This window comes from Phycodurus eques, chromosome 3 (genome assembly GCF_024500275.1).
Source record: "Phycodurus eques isolate BA_2022a chromosome 3, UOR_Pequ_1.1, whole genome shotgun sequence".
NCBI lineage: Eukaryota > Metazoa > Chordata > Actinopteri > Syngnathiformes > Syngnathidae > Phycodurus > Phycodurus eques.
In genome coordinates, this window is record NC_084527.1 from 26616374 (window position 1) to 26643662 (window position 27289).

Here is a 27289-nt window from a genome sequence, read left to right on the forward strand (position 1 = left end):
AGTCATTGTGAGGAAGAAGTCTTAGCAAGTGCTTGCGAGCTCTTTTAGTGTTTAGCATCGATTTGTACCAAATTGAAGGTAAGAACTTCACAGAAAGGACACCACGCGTTGAAATATACATACCGTAACAATATGCGAAGTAACTACCATCTCAATGGCAACTTATTCTGAAGACATTGCATGGTATCGTTCGCAAAGCTCAAAGACCATTTGCCCACATTTAGTGTTGTAATGGTGACGAAAAGACAAGGTTGTGACACCACGATAACTTGCGGTATGCATAACAACGTATTTTTAAAATACGGTTTTCGTTACAGAAGAGATAAAAACAATAAAACTTCAACCACGCAACCCCTGCTATATATCCCTGGAGACTAATTCCATTGATTGTTTTCGAGATTGTTTGTTAACTAATGCAAAGCCTGTTTAGTAGTCTTCCAGTGGGAGCAAATGCTTTAAATTATTACCATGGTTCGGCAGAAGCTTTATTTTAGTCAAGATCATGTTAACTTCAAATTCTTGGGTATTTTATGGGCGTACTAGTTCAGCGGACACGCGTGCAAATGCCTCTAAAGTCCACTTGCGGTGCGCTATCGCCACACCGTAAGTACGTTTTGGTAAAACACAGATGGAAATTGAAATGCACGCCGTTTTGTTTTTAAACCTTTGGCTAATGAGACCAGTCAGCTGCAGATTGATCAGTTTATCTCTCCGTGTCCCGAATAAGAGGTAAAGCAACATATCCACAAGCACCACAGTTCGAACTCTGTCCAGAGGGATTCCCCATATGAAATTTTTTCAATACATTTTATAGCCAGAGATGCTCTATAGCCAATCCTCTTTAAGGGTGACAAGGTTATTGAGTCCCAGCTAATGTCAGGATAAGCCTTAGCTGAGTGGAGATAAACAGTGCATATGTGTATGTGTTAGTTACGGTGTGTTGTTGAGTGGATGCAGGTCAGAAAGACAATTTTGGGGGGAGAGTTTCTGGTTCTGTCGCCTTTTTAATTTGGACACCACAGTTGAACTGGCCACTCATTGTCACATGCTGTCTGACTATATTGCTTTCTAGGATGGCACAGTGGGGTGCCATATTCTCAATTATTGTGGCTCTTGCTGGAGCAGCGCTTTTATCTTCGATGCACAAGATCGATGAAGGTCACACTGGAGTGTACTACAGGTGAGTGAGCACTCCAGCACGCTTGCCTGTTCTGTGTGTGCAAAGCAGTTAACCTGCTTAGCTGTAGGACAGCCATCTGTTTCAAATCTGTTTGCCAAAGACATCTTAATAAAATCTTTATTCAGACAGTTTACATTGTTGCATTCTTAGTCACATTCATGTGAGAATGAATGAAGAAATAAAAAAAAATTAAGACTTGACAACAAGAAACATTGTTTTTTGACAGAGTATGACTGATGTTTTTCTCTTATCATAAAAACCCCTCTTGAGACTGGCCCTTGTTTTGGAATCAATGGTGCCAAAAAAATAAATACATAAATAAATAAAGCAAATCACACACACATGCTGGATCCTCATGCCTGTTGGTTTCAACTTTTTTCGCTCCTCACAACTTGATGCTTTGAAAGCGACAGGGTTGTTTTCACGCCACCATATTAAGGATATAAGTCTAAGTCTGTGGCACTGCTCAGGTGTTATGAGAGCCCAGGTTGCTCTGATAGTGGCCTTCACCTCTTCTGCATTGTTGGGTCTGGCGTATCGCAGCTTCCTCTTCAATATACCCCATAGATTTTCTATGTGGTTGAGGTCAGGGATGAAAACAGGGATACCATGGTCCTTAAACTAGGTACTGGTAGCTTTGGCACTGTGTCCAGGTGCCCAGTCTTGTTGGAAAATGAAATCTGCATCTCCATAAAGTTGGTCAAAAGCTGGAAGCAGGAAGTGCTCTAAAACCTCCTGGTAGACGGCTGCATTGACCTTGGACCCAAGGAAACACAGTGGACCAAAACCAGGACAAGTCATGGCACCCCAAACCATCGGTGACTTTGGAAACTTCACACTTGACCTCAAGCAACGTGGATTCTGTGCCTCTCCTCTCTTCTTCTAGACTCTGGGACCTTGATTTCCAAAGGACATGCAAAATTTACTTTCATCAGAGAACATAACTTTGGACCACTCAGTAGCAGCCCAGACCTTTTTGTCTTTAGCCCAGACGAGACGCTTCTGACGCTGTCTCTTGTTCAAGAGTGCCTTGACACAAGGAATGTGACAGCTGAAACCTATGTCTTGTATATGTCTGTGCGTGGTGGTTCTTAAAGCACTGACTCCATTTGCAGTCCACTCTTTGTGAAGCCCCCCCACATTTTTGAATGGGTTTCGTTTCACAATTCTTTCCAGGGTGCGGTTACCCCTTTTGCCTGTACACTTTTTTTCTACATCTTTTCCTTCCCTTTGCCTCTCTATTAATGTGCTTTGAGACAGAGCTCTGTGAACAGCCAGCCTCTTTAAGCAATGACCTTTTGTGTCTTGCCGTCCTTGTCCAAGGTGTCGATGATCATTTTTTGGACAACTGTCAGGTCAGCAGTCTTCTCCATGATTGTGTAGCCTACAGAACTAGACTGAGAGACCATTTAAAGGCTTTTGCAGGTGTTTTGAGTTAAGTAGCTGATTAGAGTGTGGCACCAGGTGTCTTCAATATTGCACCTCTCCACAATATTCTAATTTTCTGAAATACTCAATTTGGGGTTTTCATTAGTTGTCAGTTCTAATCATCAACATTTAAATATAAAATATATATATATATATACATTATCCAAGTTTCAATGAATGGAATTTTTTGAATGGAATTACTGAAATCAACTTTTTCATGCTATTCTAATTAAATGACCAGTGTGTGTGTGTGTGTGTGTGTGTGTGTGTGTGTTTGCTTGTAAAGAAATGAGATTTGGCTACAAAGTTACCGTACTTTAATTTCTGAACTGAGGTGTAGTAAAGTGTGCTCATGTCGAGCTGACTTTTGAGCCATATTTTTCCTTGTAAATTTGGTTGTCTAACATTGTTCGGATTTAAGGCCATTGGGTTTTAATGGCTTCAGTGTCTTGCTTCATCGCAACTGAAAAATTTGTTACTTGTTTGTTTTATAATCTTTCACAAGATTCATTGAATGAATGCCCATGTGTTTGTGAAACAGGGGAGGAGCTCTCTTGTCCACCACGAGTGGACCTGGTTTCCATCTTATGCTTCCATTTATCACCTCCTACAAGTCTGTCCAGGTGATTCAAGTGAATTTATATTTCTATGATCATGTATTGTGTATTGCATCATTGAAAAAAAAACATTACAAACTCTAAATTAAAACCTCTATTTTCTGTGCAAAACATGGCATTATCAACACAACGCCAATATGTGATTGTTAAAGAGGACTAGTGCTGGGAAAATTCTATCACAATATAGGCCATTTACATCATGATAACATAATAGTTAGCCCTGTCACGATAACAAACTGTTTAGGATGATATATTTTCCCCAAAACTTTCACAACAAACAATAATATTGTTGTTTTTTTATGGCACTGATATAATGACATTAGAGCATAAGAACGCAAGCATAATAATTCAGTATAAATACAAATAAACAGACTCAGGCTCTGTGCACAAAAATTGCGCTTGAACAAATATTAAATATTTGGCACAGAGATCTAGAGACGCAATACCTTAAAAGCCAATATACTGCCAATCAACTTCCTGGCTGGTTCAAAAAAGTGCAAAGTAACTAACAGCTCAGCAACCAGAATAAGCAACCTATTTTGCAATGATTTGTACTGTCTTCAGCATTTCATTAAACAAACACTGCTTTCCCAACATGTTGAATAGCTGCATGCCTTTTCCTGTGAAGCGAGTAACGCTATACTATATATGTGAGCGTGCGCTATATATGCTGTCATGTTTACATTTGCATTGTTGGGCAAAGGCTTGCAAGCCGACAGGAAACGGGAAATGCCCCTTTTTTTGTTCTCAGCTAAAGAAATCAGGTGGGATGGTTGTGTTTTCAATTGATTTTGTTACGTTGAGGTTTATGTTGTTTTTGTTACAACTTCATAAAATTCGACATACCAGCTCATTGTCGTTGATATTAGCGGACTCGCCAGTCACCGCGTTCATCTGGCTTGAATTTAAGATATTCATAAAACACTGCTGTGGCATTAGACTTTGGAACTAATTCCATTTATGCCACTCAACTTGATGTAATTGCACAGTTGCTGACTAGCCGTCAGAAAACATAGCTTCGAGTACGCTAATTCTTTCTTTCAGTCTGCTTCTGAATGTCGATGACGTATGTAAACAAACACTCATGTAAATCTGTTTTTATCGAGTCCAGAAAAAAATATCGTGTCCATTTATAGTTATTAAATGATAATTCGATATAGTAATTATCGTAACAGGCCTGGATATAGTACATTTTCAGTTTTTATTTATAAAAATTCTATAACATGCTATGACTGCTAACTATTTCTCAGTTTATTTGGAAGTGACATTAAACAGACATTGTGTGTAATAATGTAAAATGACACAGGGGAAAAGTATTGAACAAGCTAACTGGTATTCATTTAATACTTTGTACAAAAGCCTTTGTTTGCAATGACAGCTTCAAGACGCCTCCTTTAGGAAGAAACTAGTGCATTGCTCTGGTGTGATTTTATTCCATTCCTCGACACAAGCAGTCTTCAAATCTTGAAGGCTTCTTTCCTGGATGTTGATTTTCAGTTCTTTCCATAGATTTTCAATTGGATTAAAGTCAGATGATTTGCAGGGCCATTCGAGCAGCTTTATTTTTTTTTCTTTGAAAGCAATTGAGAGTTTACTTGGCAATATGTTTTGGGTCATTATCCTGCCGAAGTGTACACCCTCGTTTTTCATCATCCTCGTAGATGGCAGCAGATTTTTGTCAAGAATGTCTCGGTACATTTGCCCAGTCGTCCTTGCTTCAATAATGTGAAGTTAACCAGTACCATCTGTTGAAAAGCAGCCCCACACCATCATGTTCCTACCTCCGAGCTTCACTGTCGATATGGTGTTTTAAGGGTGATGTGCAGTGCCATTTCCCCTCCAAACGTGATGTGTATTATGGTATCCAAATAAATTAAATTTAAAATTAAATTTAGCTCTCATCAGACCAGACTATATTCTCCAAGTATTTTACTGGCTTGTCCAAATGTTGTTCAGCAAACTTTGAATGAGCTTGGACATGCTTTTTTTTTTTTCAGCAATTGGGTCTTGTGTGGTGAGTGTGCATACAGGCCATGGCGGTGGAGTACATTACTCCAAATTTATGTTGGTATGATTCACTTTACACTTACATATTATGGCCCCAACCATGGTCACTGGAACGTTCAGAAGCTTAGATATGTGCCTGTAACCCATGCCATCGTTATGTTTAGCAACAATTACTTTGCGATGATCTTCAGACAGCTCTTTGCTCTTACCCATCATAAGATGTCTTGACTCACACCTGGGCAATGAGACCTTTTTGTAGGCTATCAATTAGGACTGAACCAGCTGATATTCATTTGCACTGACAAGGAGCTGGATTGCTGTTTATTGATGGATTTTAGGTGTTGTCTTGGTTTTCCCATGCCTTTTTTGCACCTCCCTTTCTTCATGTGTTCAATACTTTTTCACCGTGTCATTTCACATTTTCACACACTCAGCTTATTTGTTCTACTTTCTTTTTATATGTATGGCTTATTTGGGTTGTTCCCAACATCTGGTGAAATTTTCAGGTCAATAGCACCTTTGGAAGTACAACCCCAATTCCAATGAAGTTGGGACGTTGTGTTAAACATAAATAAAAACAGAATACAATGATTTGCAAATCATGTTCAACCTATATTTCATTGAATACACTAGAAAGACAAGATATTTAATGTTCACACTGATAAACCTGATTGTTTTTAGCAAATAATCATTAATTTAGAATTCTATGGCTGCAACACAGTCCAAAAAAAAGCCGGGACAGGTGGCAAAAAAGACTGAGAAAGTTGAGGAATGCTCATCAAGCACCTGTTTGGAAAATCCCACAGGTGAACAGGCTAATTGGGAACAGGTGGGTGCCATGATTGGGTATAAAAGGAGCTTCCCTGAATTGCGCAGTCATTCACACGCAAAGATGGGGCGAAGTTCACCTCTTTGTGAACAAGTGCGTGAGAAAATAGTAAAATAGTTTAAGGACAATGTTCCTCAATGTACAATTGCAAGGAATTTAGGGATTTAATCATCTACGGTCCATATCATCATCAAAAGGTTCAGAGAATCTGGAGAAATCACTGCATGTAAGCGGCAAGGTCGAAAACCAACATTGAATGCCTGTGACCTTCAATCCCTCAGGCGGAACTGCATCAAAAACCGACAGTGTGTAACATGTGTCACCACATGGGCTCAGGAACACTTCAGAAAACCAATGTCAGTAAATACAGTTCGGCGCTACATCCTTAAGGGCAACTTGAAACTACTATGTATAGCAAAAACCATTTATCAACAACACCCAGAAACGCCGCCGGCTTCTCTGGGCCCGAGCTCATCTAAGATGGGCTGATGCAAAGTGGAAATGTGTTCTGTGGTCCGACGAGTCCACCTTTCAAATTGTTTTTGGAAATTGTGGACGTCGTCTCCTCCGGGCCAAAAAGGACCATCCGGACTGTTATGGACGCAAAGTTCAAAAGCCAGCATCTGTGATGGTAATGGGGCTGTGTTAAGGCCAATGGCATGGGTAACTTACACATCTCTGAAGGCACCATTAATGCTGAAAGGTACATACAGGTTTTGGAGAAACATATGCTGCCATCCAAGCAACGTCTTTTTCATGGACGCCCCTGCTTATTTCAGCAAGACAATGCCAAACCACATTCTGCACGTGTTACAACAGCGTGGCTTCGTAGTAAAAGAGTGCGGCTACTAGCCTGGCCTGCCTGCAGTCCAGACCTGTCTCCCATTGAAAATGTGTGGCGCATTATGAAGCATAAAATATGTCAATGCAGACCTTGGACTGTTGAACAGCTGAAGCTGTACATCAAGCAAGAATGGGAAAGAATTCCACCTACAAAGCTTCAACAATTAGTGTCCTCACTTCCCAAACATTTATTGAATGTTATTAAAAGAAAAGGTGATGTAACACTGTGGTATACATGACCCTGTCTCAGCTTTTTTGGAACCTGTTGCAGCCATAAAATTCTAAGTTTATGATTATTTGCTAAAAACAAAGTTTATCTGTTTGAACATTAAATATCTTATCTTTCTAGTGTATTCAATTAAATATAGGTTGAACATGATTTGCAAATCATTGTATTTTGTTTTTATTTATCTTTAACACAACGTTCCAACTTCATTGGAATTGGGGTTGTATATTTAGTGAGAAAAATTGTGACCTGTAAACGTCTCACAGTATCACAAACACTAACCTTGTGCCTCATTGGCGGGTAAGGAAAGGAATCAACATTTTGTAGCATTTTGTTCCATCCATTTATTTAAAAAATAAATAAATAAAAATCATGTGAAGTTACTTTTCGTGCCAAAGGCTGAGCATACCCTTCAAGATACAAGCTTAAAAAAGGAAGTCAAGTTAAAACCTGCACATATAAACCATTTGACATGATAAAACGGTCCCAAATAACAATTTTAACAATGCTTTCTTTAACTTTTACCTGAAACATTAATTAATATTGTCAATTAGGTTAGTTTCACACACATTGCCTTTGAGTTCATAGGTTTGATATTGATACTGGTTATAAAGAACCCAGAGGCAAATGTTCATTTTAGTCTATGCTGCGGGCTGCTAAGAAAATTGATGCTCATACTTAGGACACCCTTTATTTAAACCATTCTAAACTTTTTTTGACCCAGCCCCGTAAAAAAATCGGAATCGAGAATCGTTTGAAACCCGCATCGAAATAAGGAAACTGAATCGGGACCGGAATCTCTTAATTTCAAACGATGCCCAACCCTACTTGCAACAAAACCTTTATACTCTTCAAATGTTATTTTAATATCACATTTATAATGCTAATAACAGTCTATCTTACGAGGCAAACCTGTGGAAACTGACTATTTCCTTTAACATGCTGTCATACACAGAGGTTTATACAACACTTAGTGAAAGTCTAGTGACGTTGGACTGTATATTAACAAATTGTACAGTAATTACTCTTGTGATATTTCCTCATATTAACATATTAAAGCATACCTTATGATTATATTTTATAGGTGGAGTTTACTTTTACACTGCTTAAGGGCATGGTGGTGTACATTGTATAATTATTCCATTCTAGAGGAAAAAAATCATTAAGACCCAAATTAATGACGTCCATGCCCATGATGAGTGTATGTAAACTTCTGACCTGTCTTGTGTACTCAGTTCTCTCCCTATGGGTCATGTCATTTGGTAAATATGATTTGACACCTGTCAGGAAAATGAGGAATTTTTCTTGCCTTGTAGACGACGCTGCAGACAGATGAGGTGAAAAACGTTCCCTGTGGCACTAGGTAGGGTTGATTGTTTTAAGTGGTTTCGTATGTGGCCTCATGATGTCTCATACCAATGCTCCACGACACAATGTATTCAAGATGCTTCAAACTGTAAAGAAAATGCTTGGCATCGTTTTCACTGTTTCACTAAATAAAAGTAATAAAACCTCTTTCAGTGGAGGAGTGATGATCTACTTTGACCGCATAGAGGTTGTGAACTACCTTGTTCCCACAGCAGGTAAACAATGAAAAAACTATTTGATCAGAAAGTCGGCATGTTGTGTGTTTGATGCCATGTCTCTCTTCCTCTACAGTGTTTGACATAGTAAGGAATTTCACTGCAGATTACGACAAAGCTTTAATATTCAATAAGGTTCACCATGAACTCAACCAGTTCTGCAGTGTTCACTCTCTGCAGGAGGTCTACATTGGCCTGTTTGGTAGGTACAAAAAGTGGCACGACTCTAATAACCAATGCTTTAATAGAACATTCATCCCCACACAGGAAGGCTGACTGGAGCAAAACTTTGAACTTTTACACAGACACGCTTTATCTTAAAAAAAAAATTAAAAAAGGGGGGGGGGGGGGGGGGGGGGACCAACTCAACACTTTTGGTCCACATACGTAGTCTACGTTGTTGTTGCTCTTGCTGCTGTTTTTATTGTTGTTGCTGTTCTGTGGTGCTAGTTTAAGTCCTATTCTCTTATGCACACCCACACTCTCCTCTTCAGACCAAATCGACGAAAACCTGAAACTAACATTGCAAGAAGATCTAACAAGCATGGCACCTGGTCTCATCATCCAGGTACAGTGAAAATGGTCACCACAAATACATGATGACTCAAGCACACAGTCATGTATTCGTTTTTGTTTGTATTATCTATGTATTGTAACACTCTTATGCTGCACATCAAAATCTGTTGCTGAATTTACCTTACTGGAGATTTCCAATTTCAGTAATGGGTTTTTCCAGGCTATCACTTAAATTTTCCTCAATACAGGACCACACATTTTGGGGGAAGTAAAACTGTCATCGTATCCCCTATTATTTTTGTTTTGTTTGCGGGATTGAAACATAACCCTTATTATTTTAAATGAGGCCATTATTTAACAAGTCATGCAATGCTTATAAAAGCTGGATCTGGTGCAACAGTGAAAGGTAACACCAATGTGAATCGGTGTGATGTCATTGATCAGCTCCGCAAAAGAGATTTACTCCGCGTCGCCATCTTGTACAGTATATTTGAATTCAAAAGCTAGTTTATTTTTAGCCTCGTCGCGTATCTTTTGACATAGTACCGTAAATATTTGACAACCAATAGTTGTTGTTTTTTTTAAACGTTGGTGGTGTGGGACCCATCCCACAATGGGTAAGAGCAGAGAGCTGTCTCAAGACCATTGCAAACTAATTATTTCAAAACATAATGGCACTGGTTACAGGCGGATATCTAAGCTTCTGAACGTTCCAGCGAGCACGGTTGGTGGCATAATACGTAAGTGGAAAGCCATAAATTTGCCTCGATCAGGTGCTCCTTGCAAGAGTTCTGACAGAAGAGTTCAAAGAATAATCACTAGAGTTTTCCAAGCGCCAAGGACCACCTGTGGAGAGCTTCAAAAAGACCTGGTAGCAGGTACTGTTGTCATAAGGAAAACAGTGAGTAATGTACTCCACCCCCATGGTCTGTATGCATGCTCCTCACGCAAGTCCCCATTGCTGAAAAAATAAAAACAATGTCAAAGCTCGTTTAAAGTTTGCTGAACAACATTTGGACAAGCCAGTTAAATACTGGGAGACTATGGTCTGCTCGGATGAGAGCAAAATTGAACAGTTCGATGCCGTAATGCACACCACTTTTGAGGCACCACTGCTAGATTGCTGTGCAAACCCATCGCCCGTTTCATTTCAGCAAGGAGTCTGTGTCATTGCCAAAAAATGTATTTGGCAATTAAACAACCTCAAGCTATAACCGTCATTGCATGTGGTGCAGTCGACTTTTCAGTTCAACACCTAGTCTGTGTGGTTTGGTCTGTCTGTGGTGTAGTTTGTGTGGTCAGATGTCACCGATGTCGCACAGGATGACCTAATGGTTCACAGTCGCTGTTGTAGTTCATCCCAAATGTTTGTGACAGTATTGAAGTATCCGCTGCTTTTATGGAACTCATGTCTATCAGAAATCTTTTGATTTAATCCATTTTTATAGATAGTGTTATACCACAATACTTTGTGAAAATATGCGTGACCATCACCTCAGAAGTTTTATGTTGGCTTAGTTCAGTTGACATAGTTCTTAGTTTTTTTTGTTTTTTTTTGCTAGTGTTAATATAGAACCCCATTCGAACTCATAGACACATTTCATTGTGTTTTACACTCTCCCTTGAGTTTTATTATCCAGGCCTGACGTTTCCTATAAATAACCAAAACCAGTTGAAATAACAATTTCTGCTCTTTCTGGGAAACCAGTAATCTTGTCACATTTGATGTTGAGCTTTTACATCTGGGCTCCTCGACATCTGCCTTTCCCTATTATACCTCTTCTTGTGGCGACCACTTCTTAGGCAACATTTTACTTAGAGCTAATCAGTCTCTTCTGTCTGGTTGTGCATTTCTGCTTTACAGGCAGTACGTGTCACAAAGCCCAACATCCCAGAGAGTATCCGCAGAAACTACGAGCTCATGTGAGTTTTCTTTAGTTTCATGTGTGAGCATAGAATGTTCCTTTGGCCCCGACGTTTGTATTGCATGTTTTGTCCCTCTACTAGATGTTCTTGTAGCACACACTGCCAAATCTTGTAGAGGAAACCACAGCTTGTTTATGTAAATCTTTTAGTGTCTTAGTTTGACTTGAAGAATCACCATAATGTCCTCTGTCACAGCAACTGTGAAACTGTTCACCCCAACCCGCTAACAACCTGAACTCTGAATGTAGCATCGGGTGCCAACTTAGTGACTTGCTATAGTATATTTAGTTAGCATTCAGATCCCTCTCCGTGCCTCTTTCTCCAAAAAGTGAAAGCAACTTTTCCTGGTATTGTTAGACATTTATTGTCTTAGACTCCATCCCAGCTACAGTCACAGGAGTGATTCACACTTGCGAACAACCACAGAAAAGCCACAGCCGGCTGATTCTCCCCGTGATTGACTCGTGTAGGCAGCAGCACTTCATTACCAAGCCATCGAATTCCACTTGCCAATTAGTATACAGGTTCGCCTCATATGTGTAGCTTGCAGTGAAACAAATGTAGACCACCACCCAATGTAAAGGTTATGCCACAACTGCCCTAAATTAAGAGCATTGGTAATTACCCAAATAATTTGTAGTGGTTAATACTGTACAGCAGTATGTGTCCACATACTGCTCTTTACCCAAATATTTGTCATGCTAAAATATAATTATTCATGAACTTAAAACAAATACAGTACTGTTTTATGAAAAAAAGGAAAGAAAACGTTCTAAATATATATTGATGAATATGTCCAATTATATTTATTTACGTAACCGAAATAAAAAATAGTTTGTGGTTGAATGGGATGGATAGCAATATTGACCATTACCAACAAAAATGGGAGCAACCAAAAAAGTAACAATACAACACAAAAGTAGCGTTTCAGGGGGACCAGAGTAATATTAGCATCTAATCTACTGTAAGCAGGAAGAAAAGACAGAGGTATAAAATAAGAATATAGTCCAATTTGCCACAGCAGTACCCATACAACTGGTGCAAAGGAAAGTATTTTAGTGACAGTGAATATATAATCTAGATTAATTAAATACACCTGGTATGCATTCATTTGAACAATCTTTTAAAATTAATTTTTGACATCCTGTGGACAGCATGGCCCAGAGGATAAGAAGAGTACACCCTAAAAGCGGAGGGTCACTGGATCGTATCCCTGCCCGAGTGCATGTTGTTGTTGTGTCCCTGGGCAAGACACTTTACCCACATTGCCTATGAATGAATGTGGTTGGATGTTTGGTGGTATTCAGAGGGGCTGTAGGCGCAGAATGGCAGCCATGCTTCTAAAAGACTGCACCAGGGCAGCTGTGGCTACACAAGTAGCTTACCACCACCAGGTGTGACTGAAGTGAATGAATGTGTCCAATTGTAAAGCGTTTTGAGTGTCTAAAAAAGTGTAATGCATTATTCTTATTATTATTGTTAGACTTTACACCGATCTGATGCGCCTGATCGGTATCGGCCCATAATTAGCATTTTATGCGGATCGGCTTTGTTATAATTCGCAGATCGGCTCCGCAAAAGACATTTACTCTGCGTCGCCATCGTGTACAGTATATTTGAATCCAAAAGCTAATTTATTTTTAGCCTTGTCACGTGTTTCTTGACGTAGTACAACCGCAAATAAAGTTTTATTTATTTTTTAAAAAGGTCGGCGGTTTGGAACAGTCAACACGTCTGAGACAGACAACACGTAGTGCCTGGCTAAGACTACAAGACAAATTTGGCTTTACCGATTTGTAGCCTTCAGTGTTCAAGGATGCATATTTCCCACAGGGAGAGTGAGAAGACAAAGCTGTTGATCTCCCAGCAGACACAGAAGGTTGTTGAGAAAGAGGCAGAGACAGAAAGGATCAAAGCTCTGATTGGTAACATGGGATTGTTTTAAACACTAATCATGTAAAAATTACAAAAGCTCAAAGAAATAGTCTGAATTTAGATTGTGTCTTTCAGAGGCAGAAAAAGTGGCCCAAGTGGCAGAAATCAAGTTTGGACAAAAAGTCATGGAGAAGGAAACCGAGAAAAGGATCTCAGAAATTGAAGGTTTGTATCCTAGGCTCAGATTTTTATATGAGATACTTTTTTTTTTTTTTCTCTGCAACAAAAGATATTTGGCAAGTCCCAGCAGGATGTGCACAGCTGCAATAAAAGTGTATTGACTAATGTCTGCCTAATACTATCTGTGGGTAACCCATTGCGACAGTCCGATTGAGACTGCTCATGCGGACTCACGAATACAGTTGGGGCTTTCAACAGATCCACATTCTTTCTCTGCTGTGGCAAGTGTGTAATTGTTTGGATCATGCAATCTCTTTCACGCTCTAGCTGATTAAACAAAGAAAAACTCTAATGATAGGGGGGGGGACATTAATATAGTCAATAAACCTTATGACTTCATCAATGTCACTTACCTGCAAGACAATTCAAGCAATGCACACAGTTGTAGTGTTAGGCCACCTTCCTGCTTTGTGTGTGGTTCCTAGATGGGGCTTTCCTGGCACGGCAGAAGGCCAAAGCTGATGCCGAGTTCTACACTGCACTGAAAGCAGCAGAAGCCAACAAGGTAAGAGATAACACATCTTCGGGTGAGCAAGTCTGCCGAAATGAGGGAGTCTCTCTTGTATGCCCTCCAAGGATGCTAAGAGTTGGTACTCTGAGCTGCTGTTTGATACATAGGCACAAACACCATTCAGTACCCATCCCCCGCACCTGAAGGCAGAGGAAGGCTACGCTCTCGTCTTCACGCGTGATCCCTAACCACCGAGCCAGGGGTTCGTAAATATGCCAATACCTGCTTGGCGCCCGTCACTGCTGACAACTACAGAATGGAAGAGATTCCCAAACTCTCTCAAAAGGACTAGTTCTACAGTCCAAGCTGTGCGTTAGCATACACACCAACTCACTGACTCCTTACTGACGAGAGGTGACATTCCATGTCTCTGGAACCCGCTTCTGTAGCTGAGGATCAGACCGCCAGGGTCCCCCCAATCTTAGGCTACCAGTAGCTCACAATGCGCCCGACCCCCTTGGCCCCTCTTACGTGTGGTGAACCCATGGGAAGAGGGGTCCGGCTGCCTCTTCGGGCAGTGCCAGGCTAGACCCTATGGGTGCAGGCCCGGCCACCAGGTGCTCGTCTTCAAGTCACACCCTCAGGCCATTGAGGGGACCTGCTGACCCGCGTCTAAATGCAAGTTCGTTTTATGACATCATAAGATCTTTCGAATCGTACTTTGTCTTGCCCCTCACCTAGGACCTGTTTGCCTTGGATGTTCTTCCATCCATCTATCCATTTTCCTCCGCTTATCTGAGGTCGGGTCGCAGTGGCAGCAGCTTAAGCAGAAAAGCCCAGACTTCTCTCTCCCCAGTCACTTCGTTGAGCTTTTCTGGGGGGATCCCGAGACGTTCCCAGGCCAACCAAGTCGTCTCTCCAGCGTGTCCTGGGCTGTCCCCAGTGCCACCTCCCGGTGGAACACCTCTCAAGGGAGACGTCCAGGAGGCATCCTAACCAAATGCCGGAGCCACCTCATCTTGCTCCTCTCGTAGCAGTGGCTCGGCTCTGACCCCCTTCCAGATGACCGAGCTTCTCACCTTATCACTAAACGAGAGCCTGGACACTCTGCAGAGGAAACTCTTTTCAGCCACTTGTATCCGCGATCTTGTTCTTTCGGTCACGGCCCACAGGTCGTAACCATAGGTGAGAGTAGGAACTTAAATCGAGAGCTTCGCCTTACGGCTCAGCTCCTCCTTCGCCACGACTAACGATACAGAGTTCGCATCACTGCAGACGCTGCACCAATCCACCTGTCGATCGCTTGTTCCATTCTTCCCTCACCCATGAACAAGACACCGAGATACTTGGGGCAGGATCGCCTCCCTGACCCGGAGAGGGGCATTCCACCCTTTTCTGACTGAGGACCATGGCCTAAGATATTGAGGTGCTGCATTTCATCAGTGCCGCGTCACACTCTGCTACAAACCGTTCCAGCTTGATGAAGACATCAGGACCACATCATCTGCAAAAAACAGCGATGTGATATTGTCACCAAACCAGACCCCCTCAAGATCCTGGCTGTGGCTAGAAATCCATACATAAAGGTAGTGAACAGAATCGTTGACAAAGGGCAGCCTTGGCAGAGTCCAACTCTCACAGGAAATGAATCCAACTTACTGCTGGCAATGCAGACAAAACTCTGACACCGGTCTTACAGGGCCCGAACAGCCCGTATCAAGGGAGTCCGGTACCCCATACTCCCGGAGCAAACCCGACAGGACTCCCTGAGCGATGCGGTTGAACGCCTTCTCCAAGTCCGCAAAACACCTAGACTGGTTGGGTGAATTCCCATGCACCCTCGGGGACCCTGCTGAAGGAGTAGAGCTGGTCCACTTTTCCACAGCCAGGACGAAAACCACACTGCTCCTCCTGAATCTGAGATTCAACGTCCTGATGGACCCTCCTTTCCAGAACCCATGAATAGATCTTACCAGGGAGGCTGAGATGAGGAGTGTGATCCCCTTACAGTTGGAACATACCCTCTGGGTCCCCCTTCTTAAAAAGGGGGACCACCACCTTGGTATGCCAATCCAGAGGCACTGTCCCTGATGTCCATGTGATGTTGCAAAGGCGTGTCAACCAGGACAGTGCCACGACATCCAGAGCCTTTAGGAACTCAGGGTGGATTTCATCCACCCATGGGGCCCTGCCACGGAGGAGCTTTTTAACCACCTCAGTGACCTCAACCCCAGAGATAGAAGAACCCACCTCAGAGTCCCCAGAATTAGCCTTCTCATGGGGAGGTGTGTTGGTGGAATGAAGAAGGTCTTGGAAGTATTTGGCCCACCAACTCACGAAGTCCTGAGTTGAGTGCACCGTCCCCACTATACAGGGTTGACACACTGCTTCCCTCTCCTGAGACGATGGATGGTTGACCAGAATTTCCTCAAAACTCTCCGGAAGTCATTTTCCATGACCTCACCCAACTTCTCCCACGCCCAAGTTTTTGCCTCAGCGACCACCAACGCTGGGTTCGTCTTCGCCATCAGTTGCCTCAGGTGTCCACTAACCGGTTCGGGGATTGCCGCCACAACAGGCCCAGAGCTCCGGTCGGCCGCCTCAACAATGGAGGCACGGAACATGCTCCACTCGGGCTCAATGTCCCCTGCATCCCCCTGGACGTGGGCGAAGTTCTGTCTGAGGTGAGAGTTGAAGCTCCTTCTGACGGGACTCTGCCAGATGTTTCCAACAGACCCTCACAATACGTTTGGGTCTTCCAAGTCAGACCGGCACCTTTCCCCCCCACATCGGAGCCAACTCATGTTGGAGATTCCTAACCGACACACAAAGCTTCCATCAGCTTCTCGGACCACTGGGACACACAAACTTCTCCACCATGATAAAATGCTGGCTTCTATGTCTGTTGAATTCAATTCCATGCCAAGAGGCGGTGTTTGGTACTGTGTGTAAAATTTCAGGTATCAGGTATCTTTGATAAACTGGGGATGTACGACACGAATCGGTCAGAAGTGTATTTCTGAAGGATGTGTCAATCAAGCCATGTTTTATTTTGAAAGAAAACTTCTTCTTTCAGTTCAGACATTAGTGCACTATTGCGTTGTTTAGAGATGTACTTTTTTGTTTTTGTCTTTGCTTTATTTGAGATCTTAAATGCACTGCATCCTTTTGACCAGTTGTCATTTTCTCCAAATAAATGCTCTAAATGAAGGTGTTTTTTTTTTAATGCACGGGTAATTAGTCAGTAGTTTATAGAATAGGACAAAAATATTTATCTCACTCAAACACAAGTATAACCAGAGATACATAAATACAGTATTGTTTGCTCTATTTATTTTCCAGAGCTGTCCACTATCTGTAGTAACTATGATGTTGTTTAAAGACAAACCTCAACCTCAGGCTGTTGCTTTTCATAGTTGTTGATTGTGATGTTACTTACCACACCAGAGTACATTTGTAACCATACAAATCTGAATTATGGATTTGGTCCCATCTAACAAAACAAACCACACCAGGGGCCAGCACAAACCTGAGTTTAACAATTGAAAATTTCCATTCTGTTTCCTCTCGTGCAGCTGAAGTTAACACCTGAATACTTGCAGCTGATGAAGTACAAGGCCATCGCCGCCAACAGCAAAATCTACTTTGGGAAAGACATACCCCAGATGTTCCTGGACTCTGCTGGGACCTCACTAAAGGCCTCTGCAGCTGTGGATCTTGTAGCAGAGCAGATCTTGGACATGGATTAGCAAAGAAGGTATATTGGGTCCTAGACATCCACCTAGGGGTGGTGGACTAGATGATGGCAGGCAGCTTCACCTCCAGCCCAGAGACTCTCTGCTGACCAGGGCCCTTATTTTTACAAGTATCTCAGAATCACTGCTTTAAAAAAAAAATCTGTGTTTCAGTAGGTATGGAAAACCTCAGAATAGGACCCTTTCAGGGTGGCCTAAAATGTTACATAGCATCACTGTTGGTGCATATGAGGTGGAGAAAAAGAGAGTTTATACACATGCACCCAATTCTTTTTAGCAAGCAATGAACACAGCTTGTGTGGCAACAAGCAATCGTTAATGCTTGCAATATATTACAATTATTTTCCACTTCATATAACCCCGTCCCAACAAATCTTACTCATCCTTGGCCTTTGAATGTTATTATAAAATGACCAATTAGTTGATTGGTTATAAAATGCATGCAATCTAGTTCTGTTTAAACTAAAAATATTGTAAACCCAAACTTTCAAGTGCTAATTTTATTTTTTTCTTATTTTTTTTAAGGTAATACTAGCTCCTACTTTGATTATTCCCCAATCCATTTCATCATCCAATCAAATTTCAGTATAAAAAAAAAAAAAAAAGATTATAATGGTGTTGTTGTGTGTCATATACTGGACCTCAGTCACAGTCTAGCAGCTCGTAGCATTTACTGATCATTTCCCATTTTTTTACATGAAGTAGACTAGAACCAATGCCAGCGTCATCACTAAATCACTGAAATTTCACTTTACTTGTTCCATGACAAAAGTTGTAAACTCTCACTTGCTTCAAAGTAGAGGCTGACATTTTTTCAAAATTCCCACTGGCTGCCGTGGGGTATGAGTGAATTTCACTGTTAATTATGGGATTGGGCAGGAGAGGCAATGAACATCACCGGGAGCGAGTGGGAGCTATGACAACAAAGTCACCGGGAGTGGAAACCATGACGGGAGAAGAAAACATGGTATTTGCGGGATTCTGTAAAATTTTTGGCTCGGGATTGGGATCAATCTCTGTGGGAGTGGGAGGTGTAGTGGGCATTGAAATCCACTCTCGTGTCAGCCTCTACTTCAAAGTACAAGTCTGGACCAATCGTGTCAGCCTCGACTTCAAAATACAGGTCTGGACCAAAATTGTCCCTACTCTGTCATCTTTTTTGCATCTTTTCTTTTTCTGTTTTACACTGCAGTGGGTACATATACAGTAGCAGTGTGGTAAACCCTTTTTCCCCACATTGGGTGTGATCTTTTACAAGTTGTGTATGAATGGGACAAATCTAGTGTGTTTAACCACAGCGATAGAGGCCACTCAGGAATTTTGCTTGAGCCCCTATTGTTGATGCATTATTCTATGCAGACATGAGGGTTCTGTCAATGGCAGACATAAGATGGTTTTGTTCCAGTCCAAGCAAAACAGTTCAATGAAGTATGACTTGGAATATAAGGCTTTAACTATAAAATTTGAGTTCTATTGATGGAACAGTCTGCGTGTTTGTGGGTATGTTTTATTGTGAATGCTAGTTTTTTTTTACATTGCAAAATTTGGTCAGGTGAAAGTGAGTGTGTTCTGTTGTGAAAAGCTGCCTATAATATGCTACAGTTGAACAAATATTTGAAATTGTACTTTTGTTATCAGAGCTACTGACAAATGACATATTCAGTTTTGTTCAGAAGTATTTGGAAAATGAGTTTTGTGCATTTTTTTTATTTTTTAATACGTCACAGTTAATCAGAATAGGATTCAAGTAATTTGTTGTACTTAACACTATATTCAGGGGCTCAGTAGTATTTGGACCGTATACTCTCAAAATGTTGACTGGCCTCAAGTATTTGGACAAAGGAAGATAAATAAGAAGTTATCTTTTTTTATGTGGATGGATGAAAAATTCTTTGCAATCTATGACTACCTCAAGTCTGGAGTCCAAGAACGTCACCAAATCTGAGTTTCATCTCCGGAGGTGCTTTACCAGGCCTTCACTTCTTGTCACCTACCCTTTTTTTGCTTCTTTTAACTTGTTTTTAGGTCATGACTTCTGTCTTTTGCCTTAACCTTTTTGTTCAGTAAGTGAAAATCATGCTCTGTTAAGTTGAGATCAGACAGAATCTGATTTATTGAAGAATATTCCATGTCTATATATATATTTTTTTCCAATATGTTTCAGGTAATCTACCACATGCACTACGTGCATCAATTTTGAAGCATTGGCTAAATGTGAGCAGAGTGTATGGGGCACAGGTGTAAAACTCAAGGCCCTGGGGCCAGATCCGGCCCGCCATACATTTTATGTGGCTCGTGAAAGTAAATCATGTCAACTTCCATTATTCTTGCTAAAATGTGTACCTAAATTGTAATATAAATAGTGTGTTTATATTGCAAGCATTATTTTTGTTACCAAACCCCTTTTACGGTAACTTGAACAGTAATGGAACAAATCATTATCCTTCTGTCTAAAACTAAAACTAGTCAATTATCCATCAGTTTGTAATGTATATGTAATATGATGAGGGGATTAAACATTTATATTGGTTGGCAGTCAAAATGCCCTTCTGAGGTATAGCGTAACTACAATGTGGCCCGTGACGAAAATCAGTTTGACACCCCTGGCCACACACCACACTATTTATGCTACTTCTGTCAGTAGTCGCATCAATAAAGATCACTAAACCCATTCAATTAACAGCCATTTAAACTGCTAAAACACTGTCTCCACCATGTTTGACTAATTATGTTAATTTGGATCATGAGTTGTTCCTTTTGTTGTTTGATGTTTTCTTCCAAAATTTAATCCGGCTTCGTGTTGTTGTACACACTGTATTTACATTCAGGAAGGCATTTGATTGTAGATTTTGTGTGGGGAAGATATGCCTTCTCCAGATTATCATCATGTACCTCTGTGGTCTTTAAGTACAATAATATGTATACTGTTTTTACATCTTAATGATGGCTCCAGTACCTGATGTCAACAGCAGACTTATCTGCTGCATTTGTCTTGAAGTTACAACAAAATAGGTTGCACTTGGCCATTTTAACCTCTTGTGAGTCAGTTGTCCAAATATTATTGAGCCCCTGAACATGAATGTACTCCGCATAAAATGGCTATACAGCGGAACCTCGATAAGACGGACTAATAGTGACAGGAGGTCGTCTGTTATAGCCGATTGTTCGGTACATTGAAGCACTTTTTCACCATACTACTGTACAGTACAAAATTGTTTTGTACTTTTTTCAGGGGCCTAAGATGCACAGTACAGTATGAAGCTATTGTAAATATAAAAAAAGCTTAAATGTTTCAAAAGTTTCTCAATTAATCCAAACTTACCGCTGGTGTACTTTATTTAGAAGTTGACGTACTCCTCATAGGCGAGTCGCTGTCATAAGCTGTAAAGAATAAGTGCTTCCTAGTTCCAACTCTGCTGCCAAAGCCAAAAGATTTGACGAGAAAAAAAAAAAAAATGTTACTCTACCAAAAATAGCATGTTCCAGACTCTACAGACTTGTCGTATTCCTCTTCGTGTTAACACCGCAGCCAGCCATGTGAGCGCTCTCTGCACCACAGAGCACTAAGCTCGATATGCTACTGTAATGGATGAACTCCTGACGTCATAGCAGTCATGTGGAAATGTCACATTCCACATGGCCACCAAGTTGACATGTCTGTTAGTTGGATCTAGTCATATTGGATATCTATGAACCGGAGACACGCGTCACCGCCAGTAAACCGTGGCCAATTATGGAACTAACAGACTGTCAACGGCCATTGAAGTGATAAATGGAAACTATTTTTGGACACATTCTTTGGTCCCCATGGTCCGTTTTATCCGATATCTGTTATATCGGAGGGTTTTATCCCGTTTCCACTATACTTCCTTAAATGACAAACATGGAAACTCTTCAAGGGTTAAAAAAAAAAAAAAAAAAAAATCTACACTCCTCTTGCATCATTTTCTTCATTCATGGTATATAAATGTAAATTCATAGTCTCCATCATTATCCAAATACTCCTGGACCCTACTGTAGCTTAAGGGTACCAGAACATAGAAATATATGAGACCTGTTTAAGGTATATCCCACAAACATGAATTCATTTGCTTGAGTGTTTCTGGTATCACGGTGAGCGGACGCAAGCAATTAAGAACAGTTGGAGTGTAACCCAGTACAACTGCCATTTAATGTCTGTTGTCCTGAACTTATTGTACTGTATGTTGTTGCCTCTGTTCTCTGGTGATCCTGATTATCTTAAAGGGGCGTGGTTTGTATTTGTGCTAAATTGACAATGTTATATAAGAAAGGCAAAATAAATACTGGATTTATTTGACCGAAGAAACTTTCAGTGAATTGCATCTACTCTTATCATTATCATCTTTGGCAAGCAAGGTTATCTGTCAGTATACAGTTGTGTGACGGACAATCTGAAAATTGTTTAGACAAAATATCCTGTTATCTATTGTCAACCATAATGTATAATAACTACAAGTAGCAGGCGAATAGTGAATTTAAAATCAGTTTTCTTCTTTGTTGATTTGCATCGCACTCATGAGATGAGTAAAGGTTTGCCTCGAGGAAAAGAGTTGCCTACTGAAGGTCAATAGTCCATTCTTACGATTGGCCCAAACGTCAGTGCAAAATAATTTCAAAGAATAAACTGAATCATGTGAATGAGTCAATTCTAATACTTGATCAGACTTTGAGAGGCCTACCTGTGACAAATCTTTTCTTTCTATTATGTCCCATGATAGAATGATGTGTGGGTTACAAATTCTTCAAGAGATTTAGAATTGAGCAATAAGTCACGATATGCATCGTGATTCTATCTTAGTTTTTCTAATCAGATTCGGGCTTTTGCTGCCTAAAAGCCGAGTGGTATTACCTTCATACATTTAATTAAAAAATAAATAAATAAATAAATCCTGACTTAATTTATCATGCCGGAAGTGCTTTCAAGTCCGTCACTTAAAAGCCACAATTGACCTTTTTTCAAGAATTCAGAGCCGTGTCTTGCAGTGTACGTGCCCCTCCTCCAACTGCTTTGGCTGTAAAACATTGGGGGGCGCAGCATCCCCACTCTCCTGCCAGTGGAAGCTGATGTTGGGAAATAGAACCACAATGTACTTTTTGAAGGAATACTCATCCTGACTTAAGGTGTGGTTTAGGCTGACTATTGCTCCGGAACGTTGACGGTTCCCTGAAAGTGAAAGTGACTCCGAGTACTTATCGGGAGATCTGGATGGAGATGCACACAGTTACCCCGAGATGAGCGCGCCTTTCACGCTTCGTGGAAAGCCATGTGAGCCAATGCTCCAGAGCCTCTGGGACTCCGTGAGGAGTGAACACGAGGGGGTTCTACTCTCCCCTTACCTGCCCGCGTTCTGCGCTCTTCTAACCCACGTCACGTTCTGCGCACCTTTCCTGGTGCTGGACCTCTTCGGAGGCGGCGAGCGGCTCCGCGCGTGGAGGATCTCCGCGGACGCGCCGCCGCCGCCTCTGCGCGCGTGGCTGGCGTGTCTGTGGAAGATCGCGGTCCAATACCTGACCGTCGTGCTCCCCGTCACCGCGCTCCTCCAGAAACCGATGGGTCCCGCTCAGCTCCCCGAGTCGTCTCCAACCAACTGGCAGATTTTTGTGGACGTCTTTGCCTGTTTGCTGCTTTTTGACACGCTCTTTTTCTTTTTGCACCTCTCCCTGCACAGGTGAGCAAAAAAAAAAAATGCCATGGGATCACGAGTAGACCTCTAGCCAACCAAAAGTACAAAAATAAATTTTAAAAAAAGAGAATATCTGGCACGTGCACACATAAGGGCACGTGCTCAAGCACCTTCCCTTTTGTGAGGGATGAAAAAAGTGCCCTTTTTGCTGCAGCCAATTTTTTTTCATTTAAAAAAAATATGTTTTGATATGTCTTCCTTTCCTTTTGGCTTGTGACAGGCATTTATTTGAGTCCTTGGGAGAGATACATTTATGATATATAACAATGCTTTGTAATTCTTGTATCCTTCTAATACCTTTGGACAATGAGACCCCTCTGATGCTGCGGAAGCTCTCTGCAGACCGTGCGTTCTATTGTAAGATGCAATCACAAAATGCCAGGGAAGGCTTACTAGAACAGCAGAGATTTATTTGGAGGTAATCCTGAGCACAGCCACATCCCAATTTATAAGAGGGTCTGTGCACTTGTGCAACCACGTTATCTCCGTAGTTTATGGTGGTCGCTAGAGATAAACCCGGGCGTGGGAGGAGTTCGGTGAGGCCATGGAGAACGACTTCTGGATGGCTTTGAGGAAATTCTGGTCCACCGTACGGCGTCTCGGGAGGGGGAAGCAGTGCACCATCAACACTGTGTAGAGTGAGAATGGGGCGCTGCTGAGCTCGGTTCAGGATGTTGTGAGTCGGTGGGGAGAATCTGACTAGGATGCCTCCTGGACGCCGCCCTGGTGAGGTGTTCCGGCACGTCCCACTGGGAGGAGACCCCGGGTACGACCCAGGACACACTGGAGGGACTATGTCTCTGGGCTTCCCTGCTCAAGCTACTGCCCCCGCGACCCGACCTCGGATAAGCGGAAGAAAATGGATGGATGGATGGATGAATCTTCAGTTATTTATTAATCCTGTACAATATTGGACTTTTTGGGCAAACATTGAATATTTATATACTATATTTATATATTTTTAAAAATTATTTATATATATTATTTACATATTGTCTTATGTATTTATTTATTTAAACAATTTACATATTCTGTCTTAAATGGCCCTAAACTGGTCTTCGGCAGTTAGATACTTTAGTGATCCCATCGGAAATTCTGACATCAACTGCAGTTACAAAACACCCGGCATCCGGCCGCGCATATTGCACATGCCAAAAACCGCCACTCAAGCAAACAGTGGTAGAATATGTGTAGCAAGTGAAATTTAAATGTAATCCTAAAAGTTACTAACATATCTTTTTCTAGAGAAGTGGTTCGCTTTCCCATGCTGCAGTGGTGTACAGAGGATGTGGCCAATGTGGCAAGCAGTGTGAATGAATGAAGGGAGTGATTGCAACTCCTTCCCCCACCGATGAATAGTTTTCCATCGGGGAAACTCCAACAGCACCCAATCACCACATCTTGGTTCTCCCCTGAGTTTATCTGGCCCATTAGGGCTTGCGGAAGTCAAAAGGTCTTTTAGTCTGTCTATTGAGCGATGACAGAAACAGCAACCCGCCACTGAACATGCTCCTCTGCCTGATCACTGTGTTGTGTAGGGGGTGGCTGACGTTGTCCAAGACGGATAGTAGTTCATGGAAGAAATGTTTAGCACCAATTCCTTAGTCTTGGAGGTCTATCACGACAAAGTGGTCCAACTTGCAGCACATGGCAATTTATTACACATGCCATTATTATACAGTACACCCCCACACACACAGGACTCTGTTGTATCTAAAGTCTGAGGTGCACATGGTGAAGACTGGAAAGTCCCCTGTGGTGCTGTGATGTTGCTCACACCTATGCTATGGTGTCCTGTGATTTAGTGACCCGGGGTTATGGTCCTCGTTTCATTTCCTTATTTTATTGTTTTGGCTTTGTACTTCTCTTTTATTTGCCTGTTGAGGAAGACAGCGGAGGAGGCGGAGCCAGAAGGCAACAGCTACGTATTGTTTGTATTCTCCCAGCAAAGTAGTTATTTACCAGAAATTCTACACAGATGAAAAGCAAATGGCTTCTTGTCCAATATTTTTAGTGCCTATTTGTATATGTAATCTCCCCCAGTGCTTTCATGACAGATAGAATGTAAATATACTGTAGCGTCACATGCAATTTCTGAGGGAATTGCTATTTCTCATCTTTGTTTTACTTTCTCCATGTTTATGTCTTTGAGATGAACAGAACCACTCAACTTCATATAATCAGGAGAAATTTCAATGTTTGCATTCTTTTAAGCAGAAAGCCAGCTGTCACAATGCTATACAGCCCCCGAAACATTTTGGCTGGAGGATGCATGTATCATGTAACCCGTAACCCGTTATTACTATTAAACAGCAGCACGGTGGACAAGTTAGGTTAGTGTTACTGTGAATTGTTCGTAGGTGTGAATGGGAATCGTTGTTTGTCTGTATGTGCCCTGCGATTGGCTGGCGAGCGATCCAGTGTGTACCTCAACCTCTCGCCCAAAGTCAAGCTGCTGCTCACCCGTGACCCTAACGAGGAGCGTCAGAGCGCCCTCCGTCATACTTTCTTCATGAGGTGGCCTCTGCACTCCACATCATAGCATACTGGTGGGTTGCCATGTTTGTGCGCACTGCACAAAAGAACTCTTCTTTCAAAAGCAAAACATGGCACACTATCTTGAAAATGTAAATTTTCAAATCAACACGCAAGACTTTTCAAGTCCTGTAGTTCATCAAGACCAAGTCAAAGTTAGGTTGAGTCTTTCTAAGTTTTAGCCAAGCCCCAAATCCTAAAATTGGGGACTGGCTCATGTGCAGAAAATGATGGCTGGATTACCATTAAACTATCCATCCATCCATTTTCTGTACCGCTTGGCCTCACAGGGGTCGCGGGCGTGCTGGAGCCTATCAAAGTTATCTTCGGGCGAGAGGCGGGGTACACCCTGAACTGGTCGCCGGCCAATCGTAGGACACATATAAACAAACAACCATTCGCACTCACATTCACACCCACGCGCAATTTAGAGTCTTTAATCAACTCACCGTGCATGTTTTTGGAATGTGGGAGGAAACCGGAGTACCCGGAGAAATCCCACGCAGGCACGGGGAGAACATGCAAACTCCCCACTGGCGGGGCTGGAATTGAATCCCGGTCCTCAAAAATGTGAGGCAGATGTGTTAACCAGTTGTCCACGGTGCCGCCCCATGAAACTAGTAAAAGGAATTTTATATTTGCATTTTACAGTATATTTACATTGGGCTTTGATGAGAAATACTTTATTACAATCATTCCTTACTTGTCTATGCTTCCCCCCCACACCCCCCCCAAACAATATTAAGTGAAAATATGTTTATTACTGTGGTTGTCATTTGTAGAGGTGCGGAACTCTCTTGACTGCGCTGCAACGAATGTGGCAGTATTGTTTGAAGTTTCATTTATTGACGGTAATTTTTGACAGACGATCGCTTGTTTTCTTTTCTTCAGGGTCCCTTGGCTCTACCGCAACATCCACCAACAGCACCACCAGCACCAGGCGCCCTTCGCCCTGCAGGCCCAAGATGCCAGCACCCCCGAGCTGCTCTCCCTGCTGCTGCTAGCACGTTTCAGTGCCTGGTTCGTGAACTGTCACCCCCTGAGTGAGGTCTTCTTCCACATTCTCAACACCTGGCTGGCGGTGGAGGACCACTCTGGCTACAACCTGCCCTGGGCTCTGCACAGACTGCTGCCTTTTTTAGGGGGAGCCCCCCACCACCACACTCACCATAGTCGGCACAATGTCAACTTTGCACCCTATTTCACCCACTGGGACCAGCTCTTCGGCACATACAGCGGAGACTGAGGGTGTATTCATGTTTCATCTGTGGGGCTGACATTTCAGTTTCAGGGCACGTGATTTCAAAATGTCCCATCTATCCATCCATCATATTTCTACTCCTCATCCCGTACAGGGTCGCAGGTGTGAGATTGTAAACCCTGGACTGGTCGCCAGTCAGGCCAAATAGAGCAAGCAATCGAGCAAGCACACCTCTGGATAATTTATTTTGTTCAATTCACCTAATTTGTATGTTTGTGTAATGTGGAAGGAAACTAGAACTTGGATTGTAACCTGCACCCTCATGAGCCCCAATGCTGCAAATTTTTTATTTCTTGTATAATAAATAAATAA

General features: G+C 42.0%; 2 protein-coding genes across 3 annotated transcripts; both read left to right on the forward strand.

Moving 5' to 3' along the window:
* On the forward strand, window positions 1-26697 carry erlin2 (ER lipid raft associated 2). Of its 2 annotated transcripts, XM_061672920.1 has the most exons (13): window positions 1-78; window positions 1073-1180; window positions 3150-3231; window positions 8447-8493; window positions 8652-8713; window positions 8790-8915; window positions 9208-9281; window positions 11094-11152; window positions 12989-13080; window positions 13166-13255; window positions 13696-13775; window positions 17297-17478; window positions 26608-26697. In XM_061672920.1, the coding sequence occupies exons 2-12, from the start codon at window positions 1074-1076 to the stop codon at window positions 17468-17470; spliced, it is 993 nt and encodes a 330-aa protein (XP_061528904.1). In that variant the 5' UTR covers window positions 1-78; window position 1073; the 3' UTR covers window positions 17471-17478; window positions 26608-26697. The 2 variants fall into 2 exon arrangements, with proteins under 2 accessions (XP_061528904.1, XP_061528903.1); XM_061672919.1 differs by lacking the exon at window positions 26608-26697 and having other exon boundaries at window positions 17297-21414.
* On the forward strand, window positions 22730-26962 carry ch25hl3 (cholesterol 25-hydroxylase like 3). The gene is made up of 2 exons (XM_061671140.1): window positions 22730-23166; window positions 26608-26962. The coding sequence occupies exons 1-2, from the start codon at window positions 22730-22732 to the stop codon at window positions 26960-26962; spliced, it is 792 nt and encodes a 263-aa protein (XP_061527124.1).
* The last annotated feature ends 327 nt before the right edge of the window (window positions 26963-27289 follow it).